A 21,164-nucleotide genomic window follows, 5' to 3' on the forward strand; every position below is an offset into this window, starting at 1 on the left:
GAGCAAGCAACTTGCTGATCAGGGTCAATAGACATTAATTGTTTAACCCACACAAATAAAAAATGATATACCATTGTATACTTGTAAGATTGGCAAAATTAAAAAGCCTAATAATAGTAAGTACTGACAAAATGAGAAGTGGTAATCGATACATACCATTAGTGGCAGTAGACACTTAAATATCAGGTAACATGGTCTGGTCATTCTGTTGCAAGTGTAAGTCCCCTGGGTGAGGCATCCAGGAAAACTTTTCTTTTTCCTCTGATCAAAAAAGAAGACAAGGGACGCCTGGGTGGCTTAGCGTTTGAGCGTCTGCCTTTGTCTTGGGTGTGATCTCGGGATCTGGGATCGAGTCCCACATCGGGCTCCCTAGGGGGAGCCCGCTTCTCCCTCTCTCTGCCTTGTCTGTCTGTCTCTCTCTCTCTCTTGGTGTCTCTCATGAATAAATAAATAAAAATCTTAAAAAAAAAAAAAAAAAGAAGACAAGCTGGGTTGGTAATTGTCTTTTGTCTTTTCAATTCTTCCTGCCAGGAATGTGGCCATCAGGCTGGAGATGAGGTAGCCATCTTACAACATGAAGTGTTTTAATTTCACTAATTATATCTTTCATATATTAAGTCCATTTGGTTCCTCCTCAAACCTACCTCTTCTCTTTTCTCCCCTAGTTTCTTTTCTTGTGGATAATAATAAAACAAAGTAAAAGGAGAATGGCTAACATTTATGAAGTACTTCTTGCATGCCCAACATCTAGTTTTGAGTGCTATGTGTACATCAGCTCATTCAGTCCTCACAATAATCCTATGAAATAAGAGCTATTTTTTGTTCCATTTTACAGATAAGGAAATGAATACAGAAGTTAAATAAATTGCCCAGGTTCACACAGCTATTAAGTGGTAGAGCCATAATTCCAAATCCAGCTACCTGGCTCTAGCATTTATACTCCTAACCATATGCTACTCTTTATATCTTTTATCTCTTCGGCCATCTTAAACATACTTACTTCATGGTCTATTAGATTTTTATTCTATTTTCTAAAACTGTTGGTGTTTTGATTCTCCTATTCTACATGCTGATTCTTCTTTATAAAGAACAGTGTCAAAAACAACAACAACAACAACAACAGTGTCCTTGTATGTTTTAATATGTTTGATGCAGGGCAGCCTGGGTGGCTCAGTGGTTTAGCGCCGCCTTCAGCCCAGGGCATGATCCTGGAGATCCAGGATCAAGTCCCATGTCAGGCTCCCTGCATGGAGACTGCTTCTCCCTCTGCCTTTGCCTCTGCCTTTCTCTCCTCTCTGTCTCTCTCTGTGTCTCTCATGAATAAATAAATAAAATCTTTTAAAAAAATGTGTTTGATGCACGTTCAACAATACTGATTGAGCATTATCATGTGCTCAAGTGCTGCTCAAGGAGCTGGGAATACATAAGTAGGCAGTCTCAGCTCTCCTACTTTAAATTCTAGTAGGAGAAAATAGCAAACAAATAAGAGAATAAAGAATGGGAGGGTGTGATTAGATAGGATGGTAAAGGAAAGCTCTCTGATAAGGTGACATTTGAACAGGGACCTGAAAATGTGAGAATGTGAGCAATGTGAATATCTGGGAGAAGAATTCCCAAGCAGAAGGAGTAGCAAGGATAAAGGCTGCACAGTAGGAACAGGCCTTGAATGTTCAGGAATGAGCAGAGGTCTTTGTAGCTAGAATGCAGTGTTGGAGGGATCCAGCAGAAGAGACGAGGGCAGAGAGATACCTGGATGGGGAGGATGCACATCATGTAGGGCCTTTGAGGTCGTAAGAACTTTGAGGTTGGATGGGAGCCTTTGGAAGCTTTTTTTGTGGGTCATAAGCTCAAAGATGGTATTTGAAACTATGAGACTAGATGGACTCACCTAGGGAATGGTGTAAGTAGAGAAGAGGTCCCAGCCCTGAGGCCTGGGGCATTCCAGTTATAGGGGAGGAAAATTTTTCCTTGACCTTCTTCCTGGCTGGGTCTGGAAATTAAACCAACAAAGACAAATTGACATGAGACATGCATACAAATTTACTTAACATAAGTTCTACACAACACAGAAGCCTTCATAAGGAAATGAAGATCCGAGGTAGAAATAGACCTAAGGATATTTCTATGCTAGGTTCAATGAAGCGCCAGCAGTCGTGGTGGAGTGAGGTAGGTTAAGGAGTAGGAGATAAATTTAGTAAACAGGGAAGCTCAGCTCAGCCAGTTTGTTCAGATTCTTTTTAGCGTCCCTTTGTCTTCTGTGATAAGGATGCTCTTTTCCTCTGGGTATAAGGAGGGTTAGGGGTTATTTTAGTTATAGGGGGAAAGGGAGGGGGTATCAAAGTTACCTTTCTGCTTCTGCTGTTTTCTCAAAGTTCTTCAGTTCAAAATATTCAGTGTGCTAAGGTGCCATATTTTGGGGTAGGATACCATGAATCCCCTAGCACTTAGAGCTTAGGAAAATGAAAAACCGGCAAAGGACTGAGAAGGAACGGCCAGCCGATGGGAGAAGAACATGGAGGAGTGGTGTCCTGGCACCAAGTGAAGAAAGTGTTTTAGGATCAAGAGAATGACCCACTGCATCAGTAAAATGAAGACAAAGAAATGACTGTTGGATTTGACATGCACATGCAAGTTACTAATGATTTTTTTTTTTTAAGATTTTATTTATTTGACAGAGCGTGAGCATAAGCAGGGGGAGCAGCAAGCAGAGGGAGAAGGAGAAGCAGGACCCAGGGATCACGACCTGAGCCAAAGGCAGACATTTAACTGAGCCACCCAGGCACTCCACTAATGATATTTTTTGAAAATGATTTTGATAGATGGGGATGAAACCGATAGAAAGAGAACGGGAGAAGCAAACAGGAAATGAAAAGAACAAACCAAAACTCTTTCTAATCTGTTGACTCAGGTCATGATCTCAGGATTGTGGGATCGAGCCCTGATTGTGGGATCGACCCCCACATTGGGCTGTTACTCCCCCTGCTTGTGCTCTTTCTCTCTTTGTCAAATAAATAAAATCTTTTAAATAATATATAAATATTTTTTTAAAAGTTAGAAGATAGTAGACATAATGATGGTATGATATTGAAAATGATCCATTTTTATAAAGAGGAATGATTTGAAGTTCAGTGTAAGCAGAGATTTTTTTTTTCCCACCTGCCTTGGGTCCTGAGAGCACTCCTCCTGAGCAGTTTTGCATTTGCTTCTGTGGAACCCACAGAAGCCCAGGACTAATTTCCACATTAAATTTTCACTTTGAGGTTTCCCACATCAAACAGGTAAAATAAATTTGCATTCCAGAACTTCAAAAAGCACAACCTTGGGTTTGATATCTCACCTAGGTATTTTTTTTCATTTTCCCAACAAAAGCCTCGCAAGATTAACTTTGTTTTTCCCAGGATTTATGGGCAAAGTTTACTTTCTTCTTCTTTCTTCTTTCTTCTTCTTCTTCTTCTTCTTCTTCTTCTTCTTCTTCTTCTTCGTCTTCGTCTTCTTCTTCTCCTCCTCCTCCTCCTCCTCCTCCTCCTCCTCCTCCTCCTCCTCCTCTTCTTCTTCTTCTTCTTCTTCTTCTTCTTCTTCTTCTTCTTCTTCTTCTTCTTCTTCTTCTTCTTCTTCTTTTTACTATCTTTCTTCTTTAAGGTTTTAGCCTTTAGAGGATTCCAACTTGTTACTGATGAAAACCCAAGTCCCGTATTGCTGCTCTGGCTCTGCTCCTTCACTGCTGGCACCTAGGGATTTCTCATTTTCTTACAAGACCATACATTTAAAACACAGTTTGGTTATATTTTAAGGGGTAAAAGAAAAAACAAGCCATAAGAGACTTAACAATAGAGAACAAACAGGGTTGATGGAGGGATGTGGGTGGGGGATGGGCGGGATGGGTGATGGGGATTAGGAGGGCATGCAATATGATGAGCACTGGGTGTTGTTTGTAAGTGATGCAGCACTGAATTCTACTTCAGAAACTCTACTGCACTGTATGTTAACTAAGTAAAATTTTAAAAAATAATAAAACGTTCGGTTATATTTTAGCCAGCATCTCTAGAAATTTGTGGCAGGAGAGTTTCAGCCCTTTCTAGATCATCGTTTTGTTGGAATCTGTAGTCTTTCCCTCATTCCTCACCCAGCTAATTCCTTCACCTTTGATGTCCCAGTTTAAATGTTACTTCTCAGAGAGGTATCCCTAACCCTCTCCACCCCAGTCTAAGCTGGCCTACCCTTCTGTTATACCAACTGCAGCGTCTTTCTGTTTTTTGTATTAACAAGTCCTTTATGACTTCATGTGAGTGTTGAGTGCCTGATGCCCCTCTAGACTGAACACTACCTGAATGCAGGAAGCAAGTCTGTTCAGTCCAGCACGTAGCAGAAAGCCTGATTCATAGAAGATGCTCAGTAGGAGCACATGGGTGGGTCAGTGGTTGAGGGTCTGCCTTCGGCTCAGCTTGTGATCCCAGAGTCCTGGGATTGAGTCCTGTGTCGGGCCCCCCATGGGGAGCCTGCTTCTCCCTCTGCCTGTGTCTCTGCTTCATTCTCTGTGCCTCTCATGAATAAATAAATAAAATCTTTAAAAAAAAAGATGTCCAGTAAAGTTTGATAACTGAACACATCATTGTCTGAAAAATCACACAATTAATAACAGTACTAAGTGGTTTTCTGTGTCTTGGAGATGATGTTCTCTAAGAAAGTGGTTTTAGTGGAAACAAGAGAAAGGTTTCTGATGGTCATTTCAGTTGACTCTGCTTGGAAAAGCCGTGTCATTTCGGGTTGGTAACCACATGTCTTTTCCTCTCCAGAATGGAGATCTCCTCTCACCAGTCCCACCTCCTGCAACAACTGAATGAGCAACGCAGGCAAGATGTCTTTTGTGATTGCAGCATTCTGGTTGAAGGGAAGGTCTTCAAAGCACATCGAAATGTACTATTCGCTAGCAGTGGCTACTTCAAAATGCTCCTTTCTCAGAATTCGAAGGAGACAAGTCAGCCAACCACGGCTACATTTCAGGCTTTCTCCCCGGACACTTTTACGGTTATCCTGGACTTTGTCTATTCCGGCAAACTCTCTCTTACTGGTCAGAACGTCATAGAAGTGATGTCAGCTGCTAGCTTCCTTCAGATGACTGATGTCATTAGTGTATGTAAGACCTTTATTAAATCTTCACTAGACATTAGTGAGAAAGAAAAAGATCGCTATTTCAGTCTCTCTGATAAAGATGTCAATTCTAATGGTATAGAACGTTCCTCCTTTTATAGTAGTGGCTGGCAAGAAGAAGGCAGTTCTCCACATTCTCACCTAAGCTCGGATCAAGGGACAGGTATAATAAGTGGAAAATCTTGGAGTAAGTATAATTACCACCCAGCCCCCAAAGGAATACTCAACAGCCTTTGGCCAAGCATGAACAAAGGAAAGATTCCATCAAAAAGTCCAAACATTTGAGGTTGTCACAGCCTTCTGAAGTTGCTCATTATAAGCCAAGCAAACGAGAAGCACGAGCATCAGATTCTTCCAGCCACATTTCCCAATCTGAAGAACAAGCACAAATTGATGCTGATATGGACTCAACTCCTGTTGGCTATCCATATGGTCCAGGATCTGATGTCACATCCAGAAGCTTTCCAGGTATCTAAAAACAGTCCCCTCAGTGAGGTTCTAAGGCTCCTATATAAATCAGTCTTATCTCAACATGTCCTTACTTTGAAGTGTTATGGGCAGTTGAACCAAGTGATTTTTTAAAAAGTTATAGTCCTCTAATGAAGTTTATTTCCTAAAACATAAATTTAAATTTCTTTAAAAAAATAATAAATTTCTTTTTTTTAAGATTATTTATTTATTTATGAGAGAGAGAGAGAGAGAGAGAGAGAGAGAGAGAGAGAGAGAGAGGGAGGGAGAAGCAGGCTCTATTCAGGAAGCCCAACGTGGGACTCGATCCCAGGACTCCAGGATCACGCCCTGAACCAAAGGCAGGAGCTAAACTGCTGAGACACCCAGGGTTCCCCAAATTTAAATTTCTAATTAAAAATAATATTGGCTAGGGGAGGGCAGCCGGGGTGGCTCAGTGGTTTAGCTCCGCCTTCAGCCCAGGGCCTGATCCTAGAGACCCGGGATCGAGTCCCACATCGGGCTCCCTGCATGGAGCCTGCTTCTCCCTCTGCCTATGTCTCTGCCTCTCTCTTTTTCTATCTCTCATGAATAAATAAATAAAATCTTAAAAAAAAGAAAATATTGGTTAGGGGTACCTGACTGGCTCAGTTGGTAGAACATACAACTCTTGATCATAGAATCATGAGTTCAAGCCCCACACTGGGAATGGAGCCTATTTAAAAAAAAAAAAAAAAAGGATAAATTTAATAACAGTCAAAACAATAGAGTTCTGAATTTCAAAGCCCAAGATTTTCCAAACTTGTGCCAGCAGATGATTAGATTACTGTTAAGCCTTTATAGCTTTTTTAAAAAAACATTTATTTATTTATTTATTTATTTATTTATTTATTTATTTATTTATTTATGATAGAGAGAGAGAGAGAGAGAGAGAGAGTGAGAGTGGCAGAGACACAGGAGGAGGGAGAAGTGGGCTCCATGCCGGGAGCCCGACGCGGGACTGGATCCCAGGACTCCAGGATCGTGCCCTGGGCCAAAGGCTGGTACTAAACCGCTGAGCTACCCAGGGATCTCCTATAGCTCTTTCTAAATGGTTCAATCCCTAAGATGCATATTTTCATTTTCCATTGTATTTTTTTCTCAGTATTCCCTCAGGAGGAGTATTTTTATACAGAAAAGTTAAACAGAGTAACCATGCATATTTACAAAGGTTCACAGGCCTAAGACCTAAAAGAAATGAGACTATATCTGATTTTATTGAGATATAAATACATAATTTAGGGCAGCCCAGGTGGCTCAGTGGTTTAGCGCCACCTTTAGCCCAGGGCCTGATCCTGGAGACCCAGGATTGAGTCCCGTGTTGGGCTCCCTACATGGAGCCTGCTTCTTCCTCTGCCTGTGTCTCTGCCTCTCTCTATGTCTCTCATCAATAAATAAATAAAATCTTAAAAAATATATAAAATAAATACATAATTAAAAAAAACACTTAACACACAGCCCATAACATTGACCTGGTAATCCTATGTGCAACAACCTGAGATATTTCATTTTTATGATAGTAGTGAAATGTAGAAAGATTATATAGGTTGTTGGTTTCAGCAGTACACCCCACACTGTCATAAGACTGTCGTAGAGAACAGGAATTAGAAATGCATGCTTTACCAGGAGTACCTGGGTGGCGCAGTCCATTAATTGTCCAACTCAGTTTTGGCTCAGGCCATGATCCACAGTTGTGGGATTGACCCATGCATCAGACTCTGCACTCAGCATGGAGTTTGCTTGAGAATCTCTCTCTTCCTCTCTCTGCCCCTCCCAGTGCTGCTCACACACTCTCTCTCAAGATAAATAATTTTTTTTAAATCCTTAAAAAAAAGAAGAAATGCATGTCATACAGTTCTGCCCCAATTAATCAGGTAGCAAACTTGCTTAGTACTTTACATGTGAATTTAAAGGAGAATTATAAGATGAAACTGCCACAGATTATAAAATTCAAATTATACTTTTAAGATTGTTTTTATTTTAGGAAAATTTCAAACATACACAAAAGGAAAGAGAATAGTATAATTCACCTCCAGGTACCCCTTACCCAGTTTGAACAACTTCCTATACATGCCAATCTTGTTTCATCAGTAACATTACTTCTTACTCCTCTCTTTATTATTTTTAAGCAAATACCAGACATCGTAAGTTTTCATCTGTAAATATTTCAAAATGTGTCCCTAAAATGTAGTCTTTAAAAAAAGTGATGGTGCCTGGGTGACCCAGGCATCCAACTCTTGATTTCAGCTCAGGTCATGATCTCAGGGTTGTGAGATCAAACCCTGTCTGACTCCATGGTAGGCATGGAGCCTGCTTAAGATGCTCGGGTAGCCCAGGTGGCTCAGCGGTTTAGCGCCGCCTTCGGCCCAGACGCAATCCTGGAGACCTGGGATCGAGTCCCACTTCGGGCTCCCTGTGTGGAGCCTGCTTCCCCCTCTGTCTGTGTCTCTGCCTCTCTCTCTCTCTCTCTCTCTCTCTTTTCTCTCTCTCTGTGTGTGTGTCTCTCATTAATAAATAAATAAATCTTAAAAAAAAAAATCTGTCCCTCTCTCTGCCCCTCCCCTCCCCTAAAAAACAAAACAAAACTGAGACATGTGACTCTTGATCCCAGGGCTGTGAATTCAAGTCCCATTGGGCATTGTAGCCTACTTAAAAAAAAAATTAAAAAAAAAATTTAAAAAGGTGTCTTAAAAAAAAAACCTACAATACCATAATTATACCTAAACAAAATTAAGAGTTCCTTAACATCAGTAAATAGCCAATCTATTCACATTCCTGAGTTGTCACATAAATTTTTAAAAATAAGTTCGTTGTAGGTAACATATTTTAAAATAATAGGCAACCAGCTGGATCTTTATTAATTGCATCTTCCTGTAGTAATAACCTGGGAATGCATGAAATTGTATCCTGTTATAGAGCTTATTGAAAGTCCCGCTGAGTTCTCACCATTGACCAAAGCATACAGAAAAAAGCAAAGCAAAAGTAAGAAATCTCCGTTGCATTTTTAAACAGCAAAAGAGTCATCTTTTCTCTAGATGGGCTCTGTGCTTTTGTAATTCTAGGTTATGTGAACCTAATTTCAATAATGAACAGCTGAATTTAACAGCTATTAAATTGATGAAGTTTGCCTCCACTCATAACTAACATCTTGAATACATGAGTTTTATTTATTTTTTAAAGTTTATATGTATATTTTAGTAATCTGTGCACCCAACATGGGGCTCAAATTCACAGCCCCGAGATCATGAGTCACGGGCTCTAATAACTGAGCCAGCCGGGCACCCCTTGAATACTTGAGTTTTAAAATAAAAAATTAAATATATTTGACATTTTTTCACCTTTAAAAGTATTATGAGTATATGAAAAGAAAAGGCAAGGAGATACAAATATGTAATAAAACAAATTACTTAAAAGCTATAATATGAAATACTTTTGTATTGTACCAACAGTTCTTTAGTTTTTGTTTTTGTGGGGTTTTTCTGTATCTCCAGTTTTAAAATCCAGCACTGCCTTTTTACGTTTCAAATCCAGTGACTCTGCAACACTGAATGACAAGGTGAGTGCAAAAGTTGAAATTTTTTTCTTAAGCTAATAGCCATCATGTGTTTTTATCTTTTTTTTTTTTAAGATTTTATTTATTTATTCATGAGAGACGCAGAGATAGAGAGGCAGAGACACAGGCAGAGGGAGAAGCAGGTTCCATGCAGGGAGCCCCATGTGGGACTCGATCCCAGGACTCCAGGATTGTGCCCTGGGCCGAAGGCAGCACTAAACCGCTGAGCCACCCAGGGATCCGGAGAGTCGAAATTTACCCCAATTTGTAAATGTATCAAATGCTGCAGTTACAGTTCTGGCCAGGATTGCATGAACAATTGAGTCTTAATAAAATTTCTTCCGTCTCTTTTTCTCCTGCCTTTCCAAAATTGGACTCACCAAATCCTTTGGGATTCTTTATGTTACTAGAATTGTTATGATTGGGGGCACCTGGTGGCTCAGTCACTAAGGGTGAGCCTTCAGCTCGAGTCATGATCTTGGGGTCCTAGGATCTAATTCCTCCTCGGGCTCCCTGCTCAGCAGGGAGTTTGCTTCTCCCCCTACTTGTGCTCTCTCTCTCTCTCTCTCTGTCAAATAAATAAATAAAATATTAAACATAAATAAATAAATAGGACGCTTGGGTGGCTCAGTCAGTTAAGCGGCTGCCTTTAGCTCAGGTCATGATCCCAGGGTCCAAGGATCCAGTCCTGCATCAGGCTTTCTGCTCAGCAGGGAGTCTTCTTGTCCCTCTGCCCCTCTCCCAGCTCATTCTCTCTCTCAAATAAATAGATAAAATACTTATAAATAAATAAATAAATAAATAAATAAATAAATAAATAAATAAATAAATAAAGTTGTAATGATGAACTATCCAGTGATTTAATCGAACTATCTCCTGACAGATGATCTGCCCAGGATGCGGTTCAAGTGCCCATACTGCACACACGTGGTGAAGCGAAAGGCAGACCTCAAGCGCCACCTTCGCTGCCATACAGGAGAAAGGCCCTATCCATGTCAAGCCTGTGGGAAAAGATTTAGCAGGCTAGACCACCTCAGTAGCCATTTTCGAACAGTATGTACATGATTTCTCATCATTTTACTTCTTAAGAAATGTGTGCATTTATATGCTTTCAGATCATCTAATTTACTGAGAGAAATCTTTTCATACAACTCTACCATATTAGAATTTCTTCCAACTTAATGGTTTTACTTTGTACATAATTTATACTTTAATACATATATATATATATATATATATATATACTTTTTATTCACCTTTGAAGCCTTGAATTAGGTGATACTCTTTTGAATATCCATTTTATTTAAAAATTTTAAAAAATATCCATTGTAATTAATTTAAAATTGAACATATTTTTATATACTGGTCTTTTCAAGAGCCAAAGACAATGTAAGATAAAGATACCTGAATCTCGGGCAGCCCTGGTGGCTCAGCGGTTTAGCGCCACCTTTAGCCCAGGGCGTGATCCTGGAGACCCGGGATCTAGTCTCATGTCGGGCTCCCTGCATGGAGCCTGCTTCTCCCTCTGCCTGTGTCTCTGCCTCTCTCTCTCTCTCTCTCTCTCTCTCTCTGTGTGTGTTTCTCATGAGTAAATAAATAAAATCTTAAAAAAGAAAAAGAAACTGAATCTCTAGGTTAGAGTCACCACTTCAGATACTCGGCATCTACTAGTGATTTTTTTTTTCTACTAGTGATTCTTGATTGCTTATCTGGTAGGATCTCTGTCCAGTTTCCACTTTCCATCCTCTGTCCACATTACCCTATTTCTAGTCCTATCTATAGTCTCCTCAAGAAAGGGAGCAAGGTGGCCCATAGAGCCCATTCCAGGAATCGGACTGTCAGCAGTCAGAAAAATCTCAGGGAATTTGCTGTTCAGTGCTCTGATGGGCTACTAAGGTAAGGACTTTTGGAATTACTCTACTGTTCATCTTGAGACAAGAATGTTTTCTGAAATCTGTGTTCTATTACTTATACATCTATTCCATTTATATCAGCACTTTTAACTTTAAAGGACAGTGGGTCACTGAAGAAGAACAGAAATCACCTTCTTCAGTGAAGGTGTACATGATTCACCTTCTCCAGTGAAGGTGATTTCTTCATGCATTGCTTTATAGTTAGCTATTTAGCAAATATATACTGAGCATCTATGTGCCAGCTCCTTTTCTCAGTGCTAGGTATCCAGCAGTGAGCAAAACAGACAAAATCTCTGCCTTCATTAACCTAATGAAGCTATTTTTTTAATTGAAAAAAAAAAACTTTTATTATTATGGAAGCAATGAATATGCATTATAAAAACTAAAAATAAGAAAATAAAAGTACTTTATTTTCACCACCCAAAGACTACCATTCTTAAAATTCTGTCACATGCATATATATGGATTTTTTTTTAAACCAAATTAGAGGGCAGCCCGAGTGGCTCAGTGGTTTAGCGCCGCCTTCGGCCCAGTCCCACGTCGAGCTCCCTACATGGAGCCTGCTTCTCCCTCTGCCTGTGGCTCAGCCTCTCTCTCTGTGTGTGTCTCATGAATAAATAAATAAAATCTTAAAAAAAAAAAAATTAGAGGGCAGCCCGGGTGGCTCAGAGGTTTAGCGCTGCCTTCAGCCCAGGGTGGGATCCTGGAGACCCGGGATGGCATCCCATGTCGGGCTCTTTGCGTGGAGCCTGCTTCTCTCTCTGCCTGTGTCTCTACCTCTCTCTCTATGTCTCTCATGCATAGATAGATAGATAGATAGATAGATAGATAGATAGATAGATAGATAGATAAAACCAAATTAAATCATATTGTTTGTGCCTCCTCTCTTTAGTGAACAGTCTCTACCTTTCCATCTCAATAAAATTTTATCTAACATCCAGTTCAATTTCAAGTTTCCCTGTAATCCCCCAATATCTTTTATAACTGGTTTGTCCAAACCAATATTCAATGCAGTATCCTTTATTACACCTCACTGTTAAGTCCCTTAAATATGTTTTTAAGAGAGCATAGTCTCCCAGCCCTCTTTTTATTTCCATAACACTGACTTACTGAAGATATCAAGACAATTGTTTTACAAAATACTCTACTTCTCGATTTCTCTGCTTGCTTTCTTTGGTGTCATTTAGCTTGTTCCTCTATACCTCCCCGCCCCTGCATTTTCTAGAAACCAGGTATTTTATCTAAAGGCTTAATGGAGGCAGATTGGTCACTAAACTAGGGTAATGATACTGTGATCCCACCATTATCCAGTTTTAGGTGCCACCTTATGATCAGAAAGGAATCTGTGGAACTATTTTGGTATTACATATGTGACTATATATTTCCCCATCAACTGTTCATTTTATGGTATTAATTATCAGTTGATAAACTCTGTCCAAATTACTGATTTTACTTGGGTTGTAGAATGATTTACTAATTTTATCATTTCTTCTATATTATTAGTTAGAATTCTATAAAGTAAAACTATCTTCTGGACAGCCCAGGTGGCTCAGCAATTTAGTGCCTGCCTTTGGCTCAGAGCGTGATCCTGGAGACCCAGGATTGAGTCCCGTGTGGGGCTCCCTCATGGAGCTGGTTCTTCTTCTGCCTGTGTTTCTGCCTCTCTCTCTCTCTCTCTCTCTCTCTCTCTCTCTCTCTGTGTGTGTGTGTTTCATGAATAGATAAATAAAATCTTTAAAACAAAACAAAACTATCTTCTATCACTTGGGACTATTCAGTTACTTTGAAATACAGTTACTACAGGAGAAACAGGATAAATATTTAATTCTTTCCCTTTATCGATTATCAAAATAGTTGATTTAATAGCAGTTTTAAATGGTAATATGATTTTTTTCTGGCTTTGTATTTTTTAAGTAGCATACAGACTCATGAATTTTCACTGGTTCATTGTGTTTGATCTATAACAATTATTACTCTTTTAGGAACTCAGATTTGGGGCAGCCCCAGTGGTGCAGCGGTTTAGCACCGCCTGCAGCCTAGGGCATGATCCTGGAGACCCTGGATCGAGTCCCACATCAGGCTTTCTGCATGGAGCCTGCTTCTCCCTCTGCCTGTGTCTCTGCCTCTCTCTCTCTCTCTCTCTCTCTGTGTGTGTCTCTATGAATAAATAAATAAATAATCTTAAAAAAAAAAAGGAACTCAGATTTTCAGTTTTGTTCAGTGAGGATAATTTGAAGTTGGTTCTTGTCTCCCTTTGTCATAACTTCGTTAAATATTCAACATAGCCTTATTCTCTGGCCCCCAAATTTCTGTAGGCTCACCTTGTATTTTCCCTATCACAAAACTGGAATCAGCTGTTTCTCAAAGGGCAACTTCTTTCCTTTTAATGGGGAGTGAAATTAGAAACCAAATTTTGGATACCTGGGGTGCTCACTATTGCTAAGGTGTCATTCCTCTTAGGTTATTCAATGGTTAGAGGTAGAAGATATATATTTTCTAAATAATGAGTTTGTGATGACATTTTCAATTTTAACATAGTGTGTTGCTTAATTTCTTTGATTGCATATTTGTATTGGAATTGATGGGATGGGGATAAACACAAATCTGTGCCAGAACTTTCTAACAAAAACTATCACATATTATAACCCATAACATTACTATCTGGGGAACAATGAGAGGACATTCAAGTTGTTTACTGATTAACATGTCAACAGTTAAGCAGAAAATTACTATACTAAATTGTAGTCTCATACATTTTCCTAGATGTTTTACGAGACTACATGCATTAGTTTGTTTTTGTTTTTGTTTTTGTTTTGGTGGCTACTTGGGTTTGTTTTGTTTTGTTTTTTTGTGGCTACTTCCATACTGTTCTGATTTTATCTAAATGAATATGCCATAAATATTATTTTGACATTATAAAATTAATTGTAATGGCTTTTAGAGTACAACCCATAGTCTGCTCTGACAGCAATTAAAGTTGTTTATTAGTAACTATAATTATGTAATTATTCATCAGTTACAATTTTTTTCCAAAGCACTTCACACACATTAACTCATTTGGTCCTCACAACCCGAGTTGTATTCTCTCTCTCTCTCCCTCTTTTTTTTTTTTTTTTTTTGTATTCTCATTAGTAATAAGGAAGTAGGCAGGGATAATAATAGGCTGATACATAGCAGAACCACCACACTTGTTGTCATGACCAATGTCCATTTTGATTGTCAGGCTTCTATTCTGTTTCAGTGGTGTCCATACCTTACTAATTGTTAAATATTTTGACTACCACCCTGGAAGCAGGTTTATATTGTTTTCAACTACTTGCTTCAAGGTACATGGCTAGTAGATGACAAAAGCAGGGCTAGAACCCAAGCCTTCCTGTTACTAGTCTAGTCCTCTTTCCACAAGATAGTTCATTAATAGAAGTGACAAGTAAGCCTTCTATCCAAAAATATGTTTTGATAAATTTAAATTTGGGACAAAATATTTTTCTTTCTCTAGCTGATAACAATAAACTAACATACGAAATGAGGTTTCTCCCTTCTCAAAATTAAGGTATACAAAGTCCTTAAAATAGTACATGTGATAAACTTAGTATTTGCAATTATTATTATTCTGAGAAGGTGTCCCTTGTTACCTCAGATATCAAAATACTGTTGGATTAAGGGATGTGTGACATTAATATGTTTTATTAATCATAAAAATGTTACAGCCATCATTTAGAGAAAGGTGTTACTTATTTGTGATGTAGATTTATCACCAAAACCTGTGATCTTTTTCTAATAATTAGATGTTAACTTAATATTAGTGCTTGGCTTTGGACATCTTAAGTTTATAAACTGGTACCTAGATATCCAACTGTGCTGCTTTTGAAAAATCCATTTTTATCACTGTCTCAATCTCTACACAGATTCACCAGGCATGCAAATTAATCTGCAGAAAATGCAAACGCCATGTGACCGATCTAACAGGGCAAGTGGTCCAGGAAGGAACCAGGCGCTACAGACTCTGTAATGAGTGCCTTGCTGAAGTGGGCATAGACAGCCTCCCCATCGATTTGGAAGCTGAACAGCATCTTATGTCCCCATCAGATGGAGATAAGGATTCCAGGTGGCACTTGAGTGAAGACGAGAATAGATCATACGTGGAGATTGTAGAGGATGGGTCTGCAGATCTGGTCATACAACAAGTTGATGATAGTGAAGAAGAAGATGAGAAGGAAATAAAGCCCAATATTAGGTAGCTGACATATGAACCAACAGAGCTGGCATGTCTGCAACTTACACTGACTTCCTGTATCTTTCTCTTTCCGTGGTCAGAGTCTGGTTCACAAACTTATCAGACTCATTTAACGGTAATGACCTAATATAACTTGCATGCTTTCTAAACAGGTCATTTTATCCATTCTGAACTTTGTTGCCCTAAAATATGTTGCTGCACTGGAAAGAAAGACCTAGCTTAAGTTGGCATGATGGATGAACGGTTAATCCTCTTCCTTTTATTACAGAGTTACCTTTTTTCTTTTAATATTGAACGATCTACTTAGCAAATGTTTCTCAAAGAAAATATTTTAAATAAATTTACCACAACCAAACTTTATGTAAGATAATTTCAAGGTGTTCCAAAAACACAAACTACCAATACTGAATTTTCACAGGGAACCAGGTAAGAGCACATTTAAGGGTCTGGCACCCTACCTGACTGAACTAATTAATAAGTCTTTCTATTAATTTCAGTTCTAAAACCACCTTTCAGTATCCCAATATCCTAGATATTGTTTTAGGATTATGGTAGGTGACAAATCTAAAAATATTTGAAACCATTCATAGTTTGATTTTTTTTTTGTCATTAAGTTAAAGATGACTCTTTTCTAGTCAGTATTGTTTTAAAACACACACACACAAAAACCTAATGTAGTGGCAGATGGCAGATTACATATGGACATCATCTTCTAAAGCAGGAAACAAGTACTGCCTAAAAGTCAAGGCAGTTTGTGAAGATCTGTCAATATAATTAATTCTCTCTAAAGGAAAAACAAACAGCAAAAAAGCCAAAAAATGATAAACAAGAAAATTGGAGGTTACTAGTTCTTGAGACTAATTTCTAACATTTATTGTTCTTCTATATTATTTCTAAAGTACTCTCACACATTTTCTCATCTAATCAGCAAGGTAAATATTATTGTCTCTAATTTACAAATGAGGAAATTAATAAGAAAGTTTAAGTGATGGGACTGATGATGGACAGGTTTTGACTTTAAACAGCCCTCTCTCCATATCATCTTCTGAAGTGGCAAAGAATTGAAGTCAAACCTCACCAATCTGCAGTAATTAGAAAAAAGCCTATTAGAATTAGAAAGTATGAAGGAGGAACTTCATAATCTTCAAGAACACATAATAACTTGGACTAGAGTTATCCAAGAGTGCGCAGTGATGTCCCTACAGAGTCTACTGACATGTTTTTAATGTCAGATTATTTATGTGTAAATGTTATTATAACACTCTTTGAACAAGTTACTCTCTTACATGCTTTAAACATTTTTTTAATCTTGTTTATATAATTTTTCAAAACAAACTTTTCTCCTAGGATACAAAGGTGAATTGAAACTATCTCCCTGTACGGGGCGCCTGGCTGCGACTCTTGATCTTGGGGGTTGTAAGTTTGAGCCCAAGTTGGGTGTAGAGATTACTTTTAAAAAATCTTCAAAATTAAATAAACTCCTCCTCTGTTTGAATTATTAAGTATTCTAAAAGTACAGTTAAATCAGAGAAGCATTATTTTAGTTCAGAAGATAAAATCTGAATCCTGGAAGAACTGTCCTTACTGAGGGTTGCTACAGATTATTACAGTTAGGCTTGATATAATTTAATTTTGATAGAGGCTCCATGTATTATACCGTATTTCTAAATATCATGACATCCCTCAAGATGATACTTTTCATTTTATTTTTTTCTCTTATTCTTTAATTAATGATTGTCCTTAATATTGATTGGAGAACTAAAATGGTTAATTTCTAAAACATTTTTTACAAATAGATGAATAACCGTTTGTTTTTGTTTCATGGTACTTAATGCTGAGACCTTTTCAAGATTCCCCTGATGGTAAATTTCCAGTTGCTTCAAGACTGGATGGTATGAACCAAGTTCATTGTTCTCCCAGCATGACTGTTCCTGAATCAAGAGTCTTAACAATTAAGTCATATCCAAATAAGGGAGGGAACACGTGTTGTTCTTTAGTCTCGCCAGATGGTAACATCTTTTAAAATTATTACATGAATTTTAGTCCATGGAGCCAATAGGAAAAATGAGTGATTGGAGCTTTATTCATGAGAATGAAGTAGTGCTTGCATGTGTATGCTCTAACGCACTTTAGTCTGTATCTAAATGTTCTCTTATGCTTCTGCATGCAAACATCAGCATGAATGTCAGCAAAGTCCACTGAACACAGTGCCACCAGCACCTGTACAGTTACCTGAAATAATGCTTCCTCATTGTTTATAACAAACAAGCTATTCCCCACAAAACAGCTATCAAGTTCATCAAACTAGACAGCATATCTGTTCTACCATTTTCATATCATAAAAGAACCTTTGTGACATGTTTGTAAGTTGTAAATAATAACCCGTTATCATATGTATCTAAGACATTAGAGACCAATTATTTCCTAGAGTGAGACTGTCCACTAATGGTTTCCAAAAAAACAAAAAATTCTTTGGCTTTTAAATATGGGGAAATGTTAAATAGGGGGATAAGATATAATCTGTTACGATAAGCTTTATTTATGCCAAGGATTTTTTTTTTTAATATTAGCAAGATAGTGGGAGTTGGTCAGAACAAAGTTTGCTCTTAATAGTAAATGCTGTTTATCGGCTTCTGAAAACCCTTCTAACTCTGTGGTCCTCAAGAGGGTGTGGTGATGGGAAAAAGTTTTACAAAATAAAGCAACATTGTAGTCATGCCTAGTGGCTGGAGGAAGCAAAATGGAGTAGATCAGTGGTTTAAGAGATTTTTTTCTTTTTGAACCAAGAAACTCTTTCTTCAAATGAATTGTAGAGAAGCTCACCATTTAAGGGAGAAACTCTAAAATCAGAGGTACTCTTGTTATTACCCCCTATGAGCCTTTCACCAGACACTCCTGCAGAGCTCAGGAGTGCAGCACTCAAAACCTTGGAACTGGGGAGCTTTTTGAATTCCCGTTGAGCATTGGGGGTCTCACTTCATTACCTCTATTACTCACTGTGCTTACAGGCTGGTAATCAGAGGGTCACATAGAGCAACAGATCACATCCTTGGTCTGTACAATGTTCCTTCTATAGTTACCATGTCTCAAAACTTTTGAAAAACAAATGTTTCAACTGCTTAATGGATGAAGAAAGTTTGGTGTGTCAATTAGGAGCTCAGAATTGAATTCATTAGAGTTACTGTGCAAAGTGAGGCTAAGATATATTGAAATTTCCACTATTGGAGATATATATGTATAATCTCCTAAATTAAGTAATACTGTGGAAATGTCATACTATGGAAAAATCACTAAAAGCAATATAGTGTAAGATGTATTTAACTGGCAAGGGTGATAATAGGTGTTGGAGGACCAAACTAGATTATAAATGGAAAGTTCTATGTTATGTTATATTAAAGTGGATCAGTATTACTATTTATCACTTATATAGCATTTTATATTTGCAAAGTATTTAATAATTTTTATGTTACTCTTTACATATCTATGAAATAGGACAGTTATCTCACATGAAAGGTAAAGAAATTGAGGCACAGAATGGTAAAGCAACCTCCCTAAGGCAACCCAATGAAAAAATGGCAAAAATAGGAATTAGAATGATCATATTTTCTGAATCCTAGCATATCAGCTTAATTCACTGAGGTGCATTGTGTATTACCCTATTTTATAAGATGCCTTTATACAAATAATAGTCAATTGTCTTAAAGTTGACGTCATTGTATGTGAGTAAATCCTATACAGAATAAATATTATGTAAAGGATGTGACTTTAATTATAAGAGTTTTAATGGTAAAATTGAGGTTATCACAGAAACAGCACTTAAACAACATTTAATAGCCAGCAGCTATATATATTGTGGAGTATAATTAATATTTTATTTTGATTTAGGAGTTTCTTAACTATTCATGCTAATGGAGCCATGAATAGATCAGAAAAATGAAACCACAGAGGATCTATAAACTTCATCTTCTAACATGTTAGTCTTTTCCCTGCAGAATTTGTATTCATGCCGATAATAGGTCAAATATGTTAATAAGCAATAACCACACACCAGAGAAGCCAAGGGCCTCTTAACTTTTCAAGGCTTTTAAATACTAAAATAGCATGATAAACACTTTTCTCCTCCATCTCTTTTTGTTTTTTTTTCACTCCCGTTTTTTTTTTCTTTTTCTTTTTTTCACTCCCGTTTCAAAAGCCATTGGAAACTTACCACCTTTAAATTGGAAATCCGTGACCACGATGATGTCAGTCACCTCTTCCTTTGGTCTTGATTAGATCATTTACAGGCATTACTCCATTACAAATGGAATACAGCTTATAAAATACATCTAAGAATGTATTATACTTTGCTTTGCTCTTCCAGATTTCTAAATACATGAATTCCTTATATAGTGTCTTGATTTTCCCATTGGGAAAAATCTTTTAATTCCTTGTTGGTATTATTTACAAATGCTTAATTTCTTCATTAAAGAGTAACTTCTTTTTATTCAGAGGAAATGGAACATTTCTGCCTAGACCATAGTTCCAGCCTTGGCTGCACATTGGAATCACTTGCAGAGGTTTAAAAAATGCGGATGCCTAGGCAAATCACAATCTTTGGCAGATGGGGCTTGGACAAAGTATTTTTTAAAATCTTCCCGGTGTTTTTGTGCAAAATAGGTCTCCTACTCCAGGTTTCCCTCTGTCATCCTCATATAGATGCCGTGAGGGACATTCAGACCATTTGACCATCCAGTTTACTGGTTCTCAACTTTAGGAACATATTAGCTTTTGTGAAATGTCAAGATACTGTATATGTTCCCTTATTTAAAGTTCTTATTAGGATAAATAATGACACTAAATTATTGGTAGTTTTAAACTAGTCCAGTTTTACTTTGGGATGCATTTGGATTTTATTTGATTATGGGTATTGCATTCTGGGAATTCACACAAAATTGCAAATTAATAAAAACCTGCATTAGGAATATGTGCCTGAAATACTATATCCTGAAATTTTACAAGCTTTAATGTTTTCTTTGTTTCTGAAGAAGGAACCAGAACACTCTCTAAATACGATGTAACTTAATTGCTACACATTAGAATTCCATCAGTGAATTGAATTAAATCATTTTTTTAAAAGATTTTATTTATTTGAGAGAGAGTAGAAGCAGGGGGAGTGGAAGGCAAAGGGAGAGGGAGAAGCAGGCTCCCTGTTGAACAGGGAATCCCAGGCCCCCAGGATCATGACCGGAGCTAGAGACTGATGCTTAACCAACTGAGCCACCCAGACGCCCCAAATTAAATCATGTTTTATTCAAGTTAAATGTCATACTGGAGAGGTAGGACTCAATACTGAGATGTGTTAAAGAAGGCTGAGGACAAATTTGGAAACAAAAGTAAATTTCTTCCTTCTTCAAATATTGCCATTAAAAAGTTTTGTTTTGGGGACACCTGGGTGGCTCAGCAGTTGGGCATCCGCCTTTGGCTCAGGGGGTGATCCTAGAGTGTCAGGATTGAGTCCCACATCCAGCTCCCTGCATGGAGCCTGCCTCTCCCTCTCTCTCTGTCATGAATAAATAAAATTTTTGAATTTTTTTTTTTTTTTGCTTTTTAATAAAGTGGCTTTTGAGTAGAGTACAATCCTCATTACCATCTTTAAGGTTGTGCTTGCAATTCAAACAAGATAGGTATATCCCTTCACAGTACTGTATACACAGACTCCATGGCTCGGTCTCCTCCAAATCATCCAACAGCGAAGTGGCACTTCTTGTGCATAGTTCAAAAAGATTAAATGCTGAAGGAAAATGGAGACATTGTGCTTTTGTTAGGTATTTTGAGTTGGCTTAACTTTTTT

At 37.9% G+C, this 21,164-nt stretch overlaps 1 protein-coding gene across 1 annotated transcript in view; it reads left to right on the plus strand.

The window, feature by feature from the left end:
• Positions 1-19,067, plus strand: part of ZBTB8A (zinc finger and BTB domain containing 8A) — a 65,699-nt gene extending 46,632 nt beyond the window's left edge. Inside the window, 4 exon segments of the mRNA XM_055332861.1 lie at positions 4,794-5,356; positions 5,359-5,616; positions 10,071-10,240; positions 15,006-19,067. Coding sequence (XP_055188836.1) covers positions 4,795-5,356; positions 5,359-5,616; positions 10,071-10,240; positions 15,006-15,338 — 1,323 coding nt within the window. The 5' untranslated portion in view covers position 4,794 and the 3' untranslated portion in view covers positions 15,339-19,067.
• Positions 19,068-21,164: the final 2,097 nt, after the last annotated feature.

Source organism: Nyctereutes procyonoides, unplaced genomic scaffold, assembly GCF_905146905.1.
Source record: "Nyctereutes procyonoides isolate TBG_1078 unplaced genomic scaffold, NYPRO_anot_genome, whole genome shotgun sequence".
Lineage (NCBI taxonomy): Eukaryota > Metazoa > Chordata > Mammalia > Carnivora > Canidae > Nyctereutes > Nyctereutes procyonoides.